Source organism: Hoplias malabaricus, chromosome 5, assembly GCF_029633855.1.
Source record: "Hoplias malabaricus isolate fHopMal1 chromosome 5, fHopMal1.hap1, whole genome shotgun sequence".
NCBI lineage: Eukaryota > Metazoa > Chordata > Actinopteri > Characiformes > Erythrinidae > Hoplias > Hoplias malabaricus.
The window spans coordinates 17,309,013-17,322,937 of NC_089804.1; the positions used below are offsets into that span (position 1 = coordinate 17,309,013).

General features: G+C 38.8%; 1 protein-coding gene across 5 annotated transcripts; it reads left to right on the forward strand.

Moving 5' to 3' along the window:
• Positions 1–24: 24 nt before the first annotated feature.
• Positions 25–7,952, forward strand: LOC136696339 (uncharacterized). 5 transcript variants are annotated; one of them, XM_066670653.1, is made up of 14 exons: positions 25–425; positions 669–786; positions 1,083–1,207; positions 1,295–1,336; positions 1,555–2,415; positions 2,517–2,665; positions 2,742–2,944; positions 3,095–3,151; positions 3,407–3,523; positions 4,007–4,209; positions 4,286–4,433; positions 4,527–5,208; positions 5,300–5,427; positions 5,568–7,952. In XM_066670653.1, exons 1-7 carry the CDS (start codon positions 410–412, stop codon positions 2,850–2,852), a joined length of 1,422 nt encoding a protein of 473 aa, XP_066526750.1. In that variant the 5' UTR covers positions 25–409; the 3' UTR covers positions 2,853–2,944; positions 3,095–3,151; positions 3,407–3,523; positions 4,007–4,209; positions 4,286–4,433; positions 4,527–5,208; positions 5,300–5,427; positions 5,568–7,952. The 5 variants fall into 5 exon arrangements, with proteins under 5 accessions (XP_066526750.1, XP_066526748.1, XP_066526749.1 ...); XM_066670651.1 differs by having other exon boundaries at positions 2,782–2,944; XM_066670652.1 differs by having other exon boundaries at positions 2,782–2,944; positions 3,095–3,147.
• The last annotated feature ends 5,973 nt before the right edge of the window (positions 7,953–13,925 follow it).

Sequence of the window (13,925 nt, forward strand, 5' to 3'; positions counted from 1 at the left end):
AGTAGCATGTAAACGGACCAAACAAGTGACATGCTACAAACATAGCATCCCTTATTCGCACACAGTCCACTGTCTCTGTGTTCATGGACAATTGAACTACAAGTTCTTCCCAGTTAGGGGTATACGACGATCCTCAAAACCACAACTTTCAAGACGTGGACATACCACAATGCTGCCGTGCGATAACATAAGAGTCACTCACACACACACACACACACACACACACACACACACATATATATATATATATATTTGAGTGAAAATCTAATATGACAGTGTACTAAATGAAACATTACTTTTTTAAATTTTCGAATTTTAAATTGAGGTAGCAACCCTGCTAGGCCTAATCAGAAAATTGAACACTGGCATCATCTAGGGGCCTAAGGTCTTTCTCAAAGAAGAAAACAATATGGCGACATTGCACGGTAGGTGTGTTGTACTATTACGTATTAAATGGGTACAAATAGTGGTGTAGCTCCCATTATTATTTATATTATTTTATACAGGTAATGTTAAATTCCGTGTAGTATCATGTTCACTGGTTATTAGTAATATAAATACTATATATATTACTATAAAGTTTAGTGTGCCTGCGTTCTGGTGCTGCAAGTCTCTGACATGTTAACATTGATACCTTAATTCTATCCTGTATTTATTTTGCTTTTTAGGACACACATTTAAAACAATTGATGGGCTGTTTCATGACATCCAGGCTCACAGTACTTGTCCTTTCTGTAGAAAGAGTGATGAGTGCACCCAGGACCACATCTCTAAAAAACATCTTAAGTATTCTGTGTTTTTTAAAGATGCTAGCAATAGTAAGCAGTCTGTTTTTAATCTGAATTTCTGTGTTAATAATGGTATATTTATTTTGGTAAATGCTGAGGAAATACTAATGGTCTAAATGTTCCTTTGTGATCAGTGTGATTGTCTTATTATTGAGATTGAGTAAAGGGAAGCAGAGAAATAACATAAAAATGTTCTGTTTATGATCTGTTGTTTTTGTAGATTTTTGATGACTTGTACAGCTAAACTAACTGTTCAGTAGTAATTACTTAATGTTGAAATCTTTTTTCTGTCAGATCTTTTCACAGTGCCATGTTTTGTGGACAAGTTAAAGACTTAAAAAGAAGTCATTGGCACTGTTTTAAATGTGGACAAATTTTGCAAAGACTACCCTCTTTCAAAATCCATTTGCAAAAACATGGTAGGATCTACCTGTCAGTGGTATAAATTTGTCATATGCTGTGGTGTACCTTTGTGTATCTTACAAGTCTATAAACTGCTTTCATAGGATGCATTCTGAATGAAGATTCTCAGGAACAGTTCACTGAAAGTATGTGTACAGTTTTGTAATGGGTTTTTATTGTAGCTTTCTTTTTCATCTGGCATTCCTCCTTCTTCTTCATCAATCCTACATTCATGCATGCATGGCTGTATCCACAGTTCACCTTTATTTTCCATATTCAATAGGTTGTCAGAACTCTTCCTGCATTTCTTTCTGTAGTAAATTTAATTGCTCTGTGGCCGAATTGATTTTTTTTACTTTTACAGAAAAGCCAGAGAGAAGTGAAGAGAGAGAAAACTGTCCACAGAAGCAATCTGGTGAGGACAGTTTTAAATGTACCTTCTGTCAATCATCATTTGCAAGAGCTGGAAGCCTCAGAAGGCATCAAAAAGAGAGACATGAAAAACAGACAGACCCAATATACTGTGTAGATGTAGAGAAGGGCATTTTCATAACAGCCAAAAGTAGCAGAGGCCAGAGGATACCAATACATGTCCAAAAAAGTACCACATCGCAGGTTATTGGGTGTGAAGTGGAAGAGTGCAGGGAGTACATGACTCTGGCAAAAGCAAGTGGAATGCCAGGTCTCGAGTGTGAACATTTCAGAAGAGTCCCACATGCACATCCATATGTGGCCCCACAAACCCTGAAACATGGATCTATTGACTTAATGCATGAAAAAGGCTTAATTTCCAGTTCTAGGAAAGAGGAGTGCTGGTATTGCCTTTGTAAAGCCACCAAGAAACAGTACCGATGTATTCACATCTATTTGAGTATGTGGTGGCTTTATCAAGAGAGAGAGGATTTGTTGGTTGAATGTACCCAATCAGCCAGTGAGGGAGACAGTTTTGAAGAGGAGGAGGAGGATGCAGACATTTGTTTGGAGAGAAAAGATGGCCTCACAAAAAAACAGATAGTAGACATGACCACATATCTCTGGCAGATGAAAAGAATACCTGAGAATTTGCCACAGGAATTAAAGATTCGGGTCAGTCCTCTGCCAGCGAGGTTTGAGCCTACAGAAACAACATGTCCATACTGCCCTGGGCCAACGCCACCTGGCCTCACAGAAATGGTGATTGTTACCAAAAATGCAATCATCTATGACCTAGAATCTATTCAGAAAGGTTTGTGCACAATCCAAAAGAGTACTTGTAAATGTGTTTGTCTCTTTTTTTTCCAAGATATAAATGTAAAGGCCACTCTCTAATTACTTTTTCATGTAAAGGTGTCACTGTGTGTGTGAAAAAGTGCCTGATCTGCAGGACTCCTGTAAGATTTCAGGACTTCACAACGGGATTTCATAATTTAAACATAACAGATAACAGAATTCTTTTGACTATCCGTTTCTGTTCAATGATGACATCAGCCCTCAAGGTAAAAAAAATTTTGTGTCCTTTTGCATTTTCAACTTTTGCCAAATATCAGTTTTAATCAGTTTCCTATATAATAGTCAAACACAGCTATCGGACGTTTTTTTTTCTATGATGGAGGACCTCCTAAACGTGAAGATACATCACAACACGCTGAGAAAAGCCGCCTTCCATTTTTGGGCAATGACTAGTTATCACTATGACTTCTCTTGTGTACGCTGTGGCCATGAACCACCTGTTTTAATTGCTGATGCCAATTGGAAAGTGGCCTTTGACTTGCCTGGTAAGCCATTTTTACATTACTTTGTAAGGGAAAAGGGGATATATTTTTTTGTTGTTTTTTGCTAAACATATTTGAACAAGATGAATAATATTTCTATTCAAGTAATTTGAACATCTCTGCTACAAATGATAATGTAAACTTTGTTTCCAGCATCTACAGTTTCTGAACAGTTTACCTGACATCTAAAGACCGTTTCTGCATCTGTAGGTTTGTGTGACGTTTGTGTCTGGGGACTAAAACTTTGCTGTGGGAGTTGCACTGCCTCCCCTTGACAATCTGTGCCCATGTATCCCCCAGATATATTATAAAAGATGGTGGTTATGATGTTGATCATTTTTGGGATGTCCAATATAATATTAATTAATTGCATTTTAGTTTGTTAGTTCATGCCCTGCTATATTATTTTTACATGCATGTGTTGTCTTTCTTTTCAGTCATTTCACAATATTTTTTCTCTCCAAGTGAATCTCCTGAAGAGACCATGCACTGACAATATTCAACAAAGTGACCTTACAGTAAATGTTGATGAGAGATGGTCATCACTGGAAAAGGAACTCATTGTTACAGGTTTTTGTTATGGTAAGTTTGTTACATAAAACTGTTTTTTTTTTTTACTGTATCCCCTAGCTGGCTTATTCATTCACATTCACAGGAACACACACACACATTCACTCACACACTCACAACTACGGACACTTTTGAGTCACCAATCTACATACCAACATGTGTTTTTGGAGCGTGGGAGGAAACCAGAGCACCCGGAGGAAACCCACGCAGACACAGGGAGAACACACCACACTCCTCACAGACAGTCACCCGGAGGAAACCCACGCAGACACAGGGAGAACACGCAACACTCCTCACAGACAGTCACCCGGAGCGGGACTCGAACCCACAACCTCCAGGACCCCTTGAGCTGTGTGACTGCGACACTATTTGCTGTGTCACCACGCTGCTCTAGTTGGCTATACGCTATAATATCAGAATTACAAGAAATTCTAAAGAAAAAAAAAACTAAAAAATTGTAATATTTAATTAAATACCATTCTGTTCCAACCTCAGACACAAGAGCGTGAAATCCTTTCTCCAGTGATCTCTCCTATTCTGCGTTTGCCCAATGGATTGGAGTGGCATGCCGTGCTGGGCCAGTCTTGCCCAAAACTGAGATCCTGAAAGGATTTGCAGAGCGCTCAAATGATGTTTCACTTTCTACTACATCTCATGCTGTAGAAGACACTGTGCTTAAACTACTTGAATCAAAAAAGGTATTTTCTTTACATGCATTTGGGATTGCTTTAATTGTCAAGAATCATGGTGAATGTTGTAAATTTATTTTTATAGGCTTCGAAAAGTGAGCTGGTTGCAGGGTGTGCAGTTCTTGGAGTATCTGCAGAGGGCTCTGCTTCTGACATTATTAATCGTTTGGAGGAACTACTCTTATACAAAGAAGTCTATCCAAAAATGTTTTTAAAACTCCAAAAGGCAGGAGGTAAAATTTGAAATTTGAAATCAGAAAGCATGTAAAATATTAAAACTAGGAAAAGCTTTCCATTCATATTGTTTTGCTTGTTTCTTTTTTAAGGTGGTGTCCTCCATGTTGGCTGTCCTCATTCCATTGTTTATTGTTGTTCTCCACTATGGTGGCAAGAGTCAGCGAGAGATCATGTTGATGCCCTTCTAAGCTTCAAGACCCCTCCTACTGTTTACATATCTGACATAGCAGGAAGAGTGGCACGACATGCCAACAACAGAACTCGGCAAACATATTTTAAGCCATATGATGGGCGCCTCTGTGAAGCTACTGATGAAAATGTGGCCAAGGCTTTAGCCAAAACACTTAAGGTTAATTTGCCCTGGATTAAAGTTCTAAAAGAAGGTGGACCAGTCAAGGGAAAGAACAATATAACCGGAGAAAAGTTTAACAAACCTCATCCGATTACAGGAACTTCAGATAGATGTTCTTTGTATGACCGTTTCCACCAGCAAAACCAAAAACAGCCAAAGGAGAAGCTCAGAAGCCTTGATCTAGTACCAGAGCTGTCTGGCTACATTAACACATCCATGGCAGAACAGCTCAACAGAGAGCTAGCAAATTGTCGCTACTTTCTTTGTCAGATGAAGGACACTCATTTCATGTTTGCTCTACGGTTGGTGTTCCATATGCACAACAATAAAGTAAACATGGAATTTATGGACAAAATACAGAGGCACACACATGAGAAAGCTCAAGTTGGATTGGATGGCAGACTCACTCTTTGGTGCATGTACGTTAGATGTTCTGTAATTAATTTTTCTTGTGTTGCATTGTTTTGTGTTGCATTGTTTTGTTGTGCTAACTGAAAAATGTTTTTGCAGATAAAAACACTAAACACCAACATTCAGAAAGCGTTGAGGAAAGTGTGAATAAGAAACCAAGATGTGACTGGGAGACTGCTGGCCAGTGTTTTTCAATCTCTCTCTTCCCCATCTTGAAGGAAAATGAAGTATGCTTTTTAACTTTCCATAAATTAGTCTGTAGTATGATTTGTTTATTACATTTTCATGAACAAAACTGAATATTAAATACAGGTATGAAACTAGTATTCATTACAAATTAATTGAAACAATTGTAATAATTTTACAGGAAAAGCTGTTGGAGCTGTACTCTGTTGTGAAGAACACAACAGCCATCATTTTGCGTGTTGGGATGAATATAATCTCAATCAAGGACCTGCAAACACTGTGCCCAGCAGAGAACCTTGCAGCTGATTCAGAGGGTGCACTACTCCCTCAGCCATGGCTGACTGATGATGTGTGTGTGTGTGTGTGTGTTCTGGTTTGAAGACTGTTAATTAATTATTGTTTTTATCTATGTTTAAGCAGTTAACACAAGAATTGCACAGCTTGTGTCTAATACACAGAATGTGAGTTTTAATTGTATTTTTTTGGAATATTGGAAGCATAATCTGTATTTAGTATTTCTCCCCAAAGTTTGTCACCATCTGATCAGCTATTTCCACCTGAAGGTTGTCATGCTTCCGACATTCATTTTTGTTATTTAAAAATTAATTTTAATTGATTTTTAACCAGGCAATGAATTCTTATTTAGAGTGGTGGCCTGACAAGCAGCAGGGGAAGCATGAGTTTTAGAAGTTTTGGATTTTTACAGAACTGCAATGGTTCAATAAACACATGGACTTTATTGTAAAGGAGAAAAAGGGAACTGGACTAACAAGTTTACTTTAATATATAATATTTATTACATACTGGTGTTGGTAAAATTGTACATTGTACAATTGTAAAATTGTAGTCTGCAGCATATTACTGACACGTCTGCCCTCCTAAAATGAAAACTCAAGATAAAGCCAACTTAATACCAAGTTGTATTGTTATATAGAAAATACCACATTTAATTTTTTAAGGATCATTTCTATATGGGGTTTTATGCCACTCCCGATTCAGTTCTTAATGGTACAATGTTATACAAATATTTAAGTAGCTTCAGACAAATTCCATGTATTGATAATTTAAAGGAAATATGAAAAGCACCACCACCACAACTATATATATATATATATATACAAATTTTGCATAAGACTGACAAAAATATTTAGGGGAAATCTGGATTATATGTCAGTAGAATTGAGTGTCAGCACATATTATGAGCCTTCATCAGAAAGGCATACATTGTCTTGGTTGAAATGTCAGCTTTCAAGAATCTGACATGCAGTGGTGTACAATGCTTTTAGAGCTTCACGTGCCTTAAAGACATTTTAATTAATCTAGTAGTCCAGTAGTAATGTTGCCTGGCAACATTGTGGTATGTCGACGTCTTGAAAGTTGTGGTTTTGAGGATCGTCGTATACCCCTAACTGGGAAGAACTTGTAGTTCAATTGTCCATGAACACAGAGACAGTGGACTGTGTGCGAATAAGGGATGCTATGTTTGTAGCATGTCACTTGTTTGGTCCGTTTACATACTACTACTAGTGCTACATGCTACTAGGTACGTGCGCTAGTTAAATATATAGCTAGTTTAAACATCCTTATGCTAGCTACACTTAGTCTACTGGCAGATGTTCAACAATGAAGTGGGGTATATGCCAGTGTCATAAAACGGATGGCAATGTCATCGACATTTGCGCAAAACGGAGGCATATGCCACTGTCACCAAAAAAAAAAAAATCGATGCCACTGGCACTCAAAAGGAAAAAAAAAATATCGATGCCACTGGCACATGACACTGTCACGAAAAAAAAAAAATAGATGCCACTGTCACCTGTACGTAAGGTGCCGATGTCACTGGCATGTGCCACGTAAGATGCCGATGCCGATGCCGATGCCTTTCCATGTTATTACCGCCTATCGCTCAGCGTTTAAAGCACTGAAGCTGCGTGAATGATTGAGAGGAAAGCCGCGTCTTTACCAGTGATAAGAAGCTGATTCTGAACAAAAGTTGAGCGCGTTGTAGTGCATATTTATTCAACGACATGTACACACAACAGTATATATTTGATCACTTATTTTTTTAGATTTTAGGGGAAGCTGAGCTTCCCTTGCAGTCTTAGAGCAATCGCCACTGCTATAGAGGGGATGTTACATTTACAGGACATGGTAAGAAGATCAAAGTATAAGAACACACAAAATATCAAATAAAAATTAAATAAAATATTGATGCAAGGGCAGAGAATAACATAAGAAGATGGGAAACTATGGTAGCAAGGGCAAAAAATCATGCAGAGTTTGTCATGTGTGAGCGACAAAGACTCGTAGCCTCAGATTCAAACAGGTTTATTCATTAACTAGTGTTTGTGCTAGGCAAATATCTCACAAAAAAACTAAAATAATAAATACATGTATGTAACTCGCATTGCACAGATTCAAATATTGGTTTCTGAATGTGCAACCTCTGTGCATGTTTATACAAGTGTGTGAAGGTGTTTTGCACCATATTCACCACTGCAATTGTAGCAAAACTGTGAGTGTATGATGATTGTGTGTGTAGAATTGTATTTGTGCACCTGCAATAAAGGATTTTTGAAGGTGCAAATGAAGTTGTATTTGTGGGAGGGGAAATAATTTCTACAATTTGCAACTCCTAAAGTTATTTTCCCTGTGACTTCAACTTTACTGACATTACATTGCTTTGCTATTTTCTAGAACTACAAATGTCACAGATATTCAGGTGTTTTGCCCCAAATATACCTCAATAGATCTTCATCTTTCATGATGGACAGAGCAGTTTGTGCAATTTCCTACAATCAGCCACCATAACCACAGAGTCCAGCTCCACTCCAGCCATTGACCCTGCTCGCCTGGCCAGCTTTTGCAGATGCATCTCATCTCTTTCCTTCCCCAAGCACACAACAGCATAAAAAAGACAGCTGGCAACCACGGACTGATAGAACATCTGTAGTAGCTTCCTACAGGTGACCCCAGCATCCTCAGAAAATACAGCCAGCTCTGCCCATTCCTGTATAGGATGTCTATGTTCTCAGACCAGTCCAGTTTGTTGTCAAGCTGCAGCCCAAGATACTTGTAAGACGTAACCACCTCCACTTAAACCCCTCAATAGAGACTGGTTGCGGGGTTGGGTCGCCCTGTGAAAGTCCATCACCATCTACTTCATCTTGGAAGTGTTTAGTGTCAGTGAGGTAGTCAGTGATCCAGGTGACCATGTGTGGATCCACTTGCATCCTCGCAAATTTATCTATTAGCAGGAAAGTGCTTTATGGTTTTGAAGGCACTGGAAAAGAAGAAAAACATTACTCTCACAGCGCTACCACCCTTGACCAGATGAGTGTGAGCCCGATGTAGAAGATGGAGAATGGCATCCTCAACTCTCAACTTCTGCTATTTTAAGATAGCAACTATTTTTGCTATATTTTCAATAAATATTAAAGTTGTGTGTTTGCATGGATATATTATTAGTTGGGTGTTGTGATGTTGAACACTCAAAATAAATAAATAAATGATGTACACTGACACTGAATGCAAAAGTGCTTATGGAACTGGGAGTGAAGGACAGTAAACTTCAACAGAGCAGTATGGGGAAAGGAGCAAAATAACTTATTGATTCTTATTTAAAAAAAAGATTTTTAACTGCGTTGGGGTTGAGGCGATTCCTTTTCTTTGACACAATCTCCCCAACCTTTCACTTGAATACACTTTCATGTGGCACTGAGGAGGCTGGAGTGCATAAAAATGTCAGACTGTAAACACAAATATTAGTAGTTAGCCTACTATTCATTTCATGTTCAAATCGCAATGAAACACTTAATCCTTATGCCCACCATACACAGCTGTCTGGTTGGTAGTACATATGTCAGATCCAGTATGTGAATGAGCTCCTTAAAACTACCCGGAATCATTGGGCGCAAGGCAGGAACACACCCTGGAGGGAGCTTCAGTCCTTCACAGGGCAGCACACACACACACAGTTTTGTGTAGCCAATCCGTCTACCAACGTGTGTTTTTGGACCGTGGAAGGAAACCGGAGCACCCGGAGAAATCCCACGTGGACACGGGGAGAACACACCAACTCCTCACAGACAGTCACCCGGAGCGGGACTCAAACCCACAACCTCCAGGTCCCTGGAGCTGTGTTACTGTGACACTACCTGCTACGCTGCCTTCTTATTATTTATAATAATAATAATAATAATAATAATAATAATAATAATGTTACTTATATATGCCATTCAACAAAAAGGGTTTTGCCTATTTACAATATGCTCGAAGAAAAAATGTATAAAGTATCATAGCTATCAGCAAAATGTACTGAAGCATGATTTTCTGCGCATGCACAGAGGAACCAAGTCATAAGCAACCACTGAATCACAATGTGTCATTGGGAATCACATTTACTGAATCACATAAAGATTCTGGGACTTATTGTGATTAAGTCCTCATCCAGTATCCAGCCCAATGTCCAGTCACGAGTCCCGTCTCCTCTTTCTATTCCTCTCCAGTGTCCGTTTCAGTCTAGTCTCTTGTCCCCAGCTCCATTTCCTGTCTTGTCCTGAGTCTTGTGGGTTCGTTCTGCTTTGTTTTCTTGGCCCCTCCTGCGCCAGCTCCTAGGGGGTCTAGCTTTACGCACCCCGGGAGTTGTGCGTCTTGGAGGGGGCATCTGTCACATCCCAAGGCACATGGCCCTGTTTGTTGTTGTTCCTGTCTCTGCCCTAGCCCCACCTTAGTCCTGCCTCTGTCTCGTTATTGTCTCCAGGTGTTCCTCATTTGTCTTGTCCTGATATACCCCTATAGTTTGAGTGCTCCTTTGTCTGGTGTTGTGTGCGTAGATGTGTGTTATTCTGTTTTTGTGTGTCTCACATGTCTACCCTGGTTCATGGCTGTCTCCTGTCTATCATTTGTTAATTCATAGTATAGTCTGGTCTAGTTTCCATGTATCTACCCGTGTTTATTTTGATTTTGTTAATAAAGTTCCCTGCGTTTACATCCGTCTCCTCGTCCTCCCTGCACAGACAGTGCATTATGGTAAACATTATTCAGGGTTTATTACGGGACTGCTTTTCCGTGGAATGAGTTTGTTTAGGGTGAATTCCTTTTCACCCCATAGCCTTAACACCATTTGGCCTAGGGGTAAGGATGTCTCAATTCTACGTTGGGAAAGATGGGTGAGGTTGAAGGGGAAGGCTGTATACTACTTGAAACAAAAATCTTTTAAGGGCACACTTCAAAAGAAGAACTATGAATGTCTGTTCACACACATTCTGCATGTTTTCAGAAAGAAGGGCAAGATGGCGGTGCAAGCAACCAAAAAAAGCCACAAATATCAGTTTTGTTCTCCTTTAATAAACTAAGACAACTATTGTCATAACATGGCTATGTCCCAAATGCAATGAGTCAGCCAGAGTTAATTCCCTTTTTTGAGCCTATAAGCATTTTGTTCCATATTTCTGATGTTAGACTGTTAAGACAGATTATTTGTTTGAGGGAGATGGAGTTTCTCAATACAAATATGTCAAGTTCGGACTGCTGTACTTGGTAGTACAGACTGTATGCCAGCGTATTCAGGTATTTGGACTTTTAAATGGAACAGTACTTGAGCTGTGACTGATGTTTCCAATGTTCATAAGAACAAAAGGTTCTCTGTTGGTTTGAATAGTTAAATATGTGTCTCAAGATTCAGTGTTGAAAAAAGAGCAAAGAGAAACTATACAAGCCTAGTTTACCCAGTCCGCCAATAGTCATATAGTCATTGTCACAGAGGTTTTTCTGGCATTTCAAAAACAGGAAAGCCCAAAATACATACCCTTTTCAAGGTCTGGAGAAGCTTTGGTACTTCATATCAATGTCTGTGTTTACAATAATAAGTAATAAACTATAAAATTGTTTTTGAACATTTTAGCAACCAAGTAGTCTATACTTGATAGAGGAACTGACTTACATTTCTATAAGGATCTGACTGATAAAACGGTGCTGTAAAAACTGATTTTGAGTAACACTTCACTCCGGTGTTCTGGCTTTAATAATCCGGAGATTTTGATGTAATTTACTCGTCAGAAAGTCAGTAACAATTTTCTGTTTGTTAAATATATAGTAGAAAACAAAAGGCTGGGTCACAAAAACATTCTCCACACATAAAGAAGAGACTATGATAAATACCTCAACAACGTTCAACACATTTCTGTTCGAGGCTCCACTAAAACACTCTGCACCGCGATGGATGGTGGACCTACAAGCGCTGAAGCGACGCGGCCGTGTCCCAATTCAGCTCTCAACCCTCTGACCCATTGAACACTTGAACACACATTTTTGGATCCCAAAAAGAGTACTTGTCGAGAGAAAAGAAGACCTCTGGTCACCGTCAAACGGTTTCAAATTTAGTTCATGAACTGGAAAGTGAAATAAGGCTGAATTAACAGTTCCTACTCACGCATGCACGTTTTAACATTAGGTGTCAGTCAGTCAGTCAGTCAGTAAGCCCATATGCCTCTTCTAAAAATCTACAAAATTAAGTTTATTTTGGAAGAGTTGCAACAAGCAAATGGCACCAATTCAGTGGAATGGCCCACATACTAAATACCCCAACAGCCAATTAATCCTTATCCATCAATATTTTCTGTTTAGTACACAGTATATAACCACAACTAACACCCTAGTGCTAAAGAATGCTGAAATTAACTTCCTAGGTTGTTGATTTAGTAAATTAAGGCACATTGAGAGTTAGAATGTGCTGCACTCCCTTCCCCTAACAAACCTTTCACTGGCCACATACCACCACCTGAGTCATGGATGTTCTGCATTGCCAAGTTGATGAATGTATCAAAAGTCATGTTTTTGGAAAATACACATTTTACATATGGCATTAAGCTCAAATTTAATTAAAACAAGAGCAGACTACAGTGTTTTTGTTTTTTGTTTTTTTCTTAATGTTCTGGGATATATTTTAGTAACTACTTTACATAGCTATATATTCTTTCCTATGAAAGACACATAGGCAAATCTTCAATGTATATTTTTGCGAAATACTGACGTCACATATCGTGCCTATCTGTGGCTGAAATTCAAATACCTCCTCACTCTTTATATAGTGAAGTACATAAGTCATTAAACCACAATGTACATGCAGCTAGCACTAAATGTCAGATTCACAAATATACATAAATATAAATATATAAAAATATACACAAATATACATAAATATAAATGTTGCTGTATTAGAAATATATAACGCACTAGCAAGAAATAGGTTCAGGATTTTACAGAGTCTGAGTCACACCTCTGTTTCTCTTCTGTGCTGTGGTGTTTTGAAAAATTTACTGCATGCAAGTGTTATCTGGGGTCAGTGTTTGGGGTCCTGTAACATTCATGATGTCCATGTGTATGTTTTTAATAACAATTGGGACCAACCTCCCCCTACACTTACTTCATCAGCTTCACCTCTAAACCAAGCAGCACGAAAAGGGATGTCTCGCTTTTACACTTTAAGGGTGTATCTCTCAACATTTCCTGTTGCATTTCTGAGGAACTTATGTGGTCATGCATCATAGTCAGCACTATTATTATCTCAAATAGCCAGATTTTGAAGGATACAGAAGCTGGTGCACAAACCACATGTAAGTGTGTCACCAGCCAAACTAAAAATATTCCACCACTAACAATCATTTGAATTGGAAATTGATTATTAATTGTTTTATAATGTTATATATCAAGGGAAGTTAATAATGGTATGAAGTGATTTAAAGTTGTTTTTTTTTTGCAAATAGTGAATTAATACCATTTAAACCTAAAATACCCAATATTACCGGAGTCCAAATCAATAATTCAGTTGCAACACTGGGGAAAACAATGGGAAAAAACTTGAGCACCCAGAAGAAATTCATGTGGACACAAGGAGAACACACCAAACTCCTCAGAATCACCCAGCGCAGGGCTCAAACTCACAACCCCAGGACTACCCTGTAGCTATGTAATAGCGATACTACCTGCTGCTTCATTGTGCCACCCTGCATTCACATTGTGTTGAATTGATTGTACTGCTGCTCAGTGCCTTTGCCTGTGAGCCATTTATTGTTTATAATATTATTATTTATTACAATGAATTTGTCAGTGACATTTCTTTAAAAACACATTTGGTTAAGCTGGCAGTACAGTTCCGCAGCAGGTATAGGTTGTGGGTTCAAGTCCCCCTCCGAGTGACTGTCTTTGAGGAGTTCAGTGTGCTCGCTGCATGTCCGTGTAGCTTTCTTCTCACGGTCCAAAAACACATGTAGGTGGATAGATTGGCAACTCAAAAATGTGTGTGTGTGTGTGTGTGTTAACCCATGAAGGACTGGTGCCCCTCCAGGGATTGTTCCTGCCTTGCGCCCAATGATTCCGAGTAGGCTCCGGACCCACCGCGACCCTGAGCTGGATTGGCATCTTGTTTTCTTTCCTGGTTCTTTGTCTTTATCCCTATAGAGAGGAATTAGTGGCAGATTGAAAAGAAATCACTGCAATAAAACAATGTGAAATGAAATACACAAACGTCATTGATTTT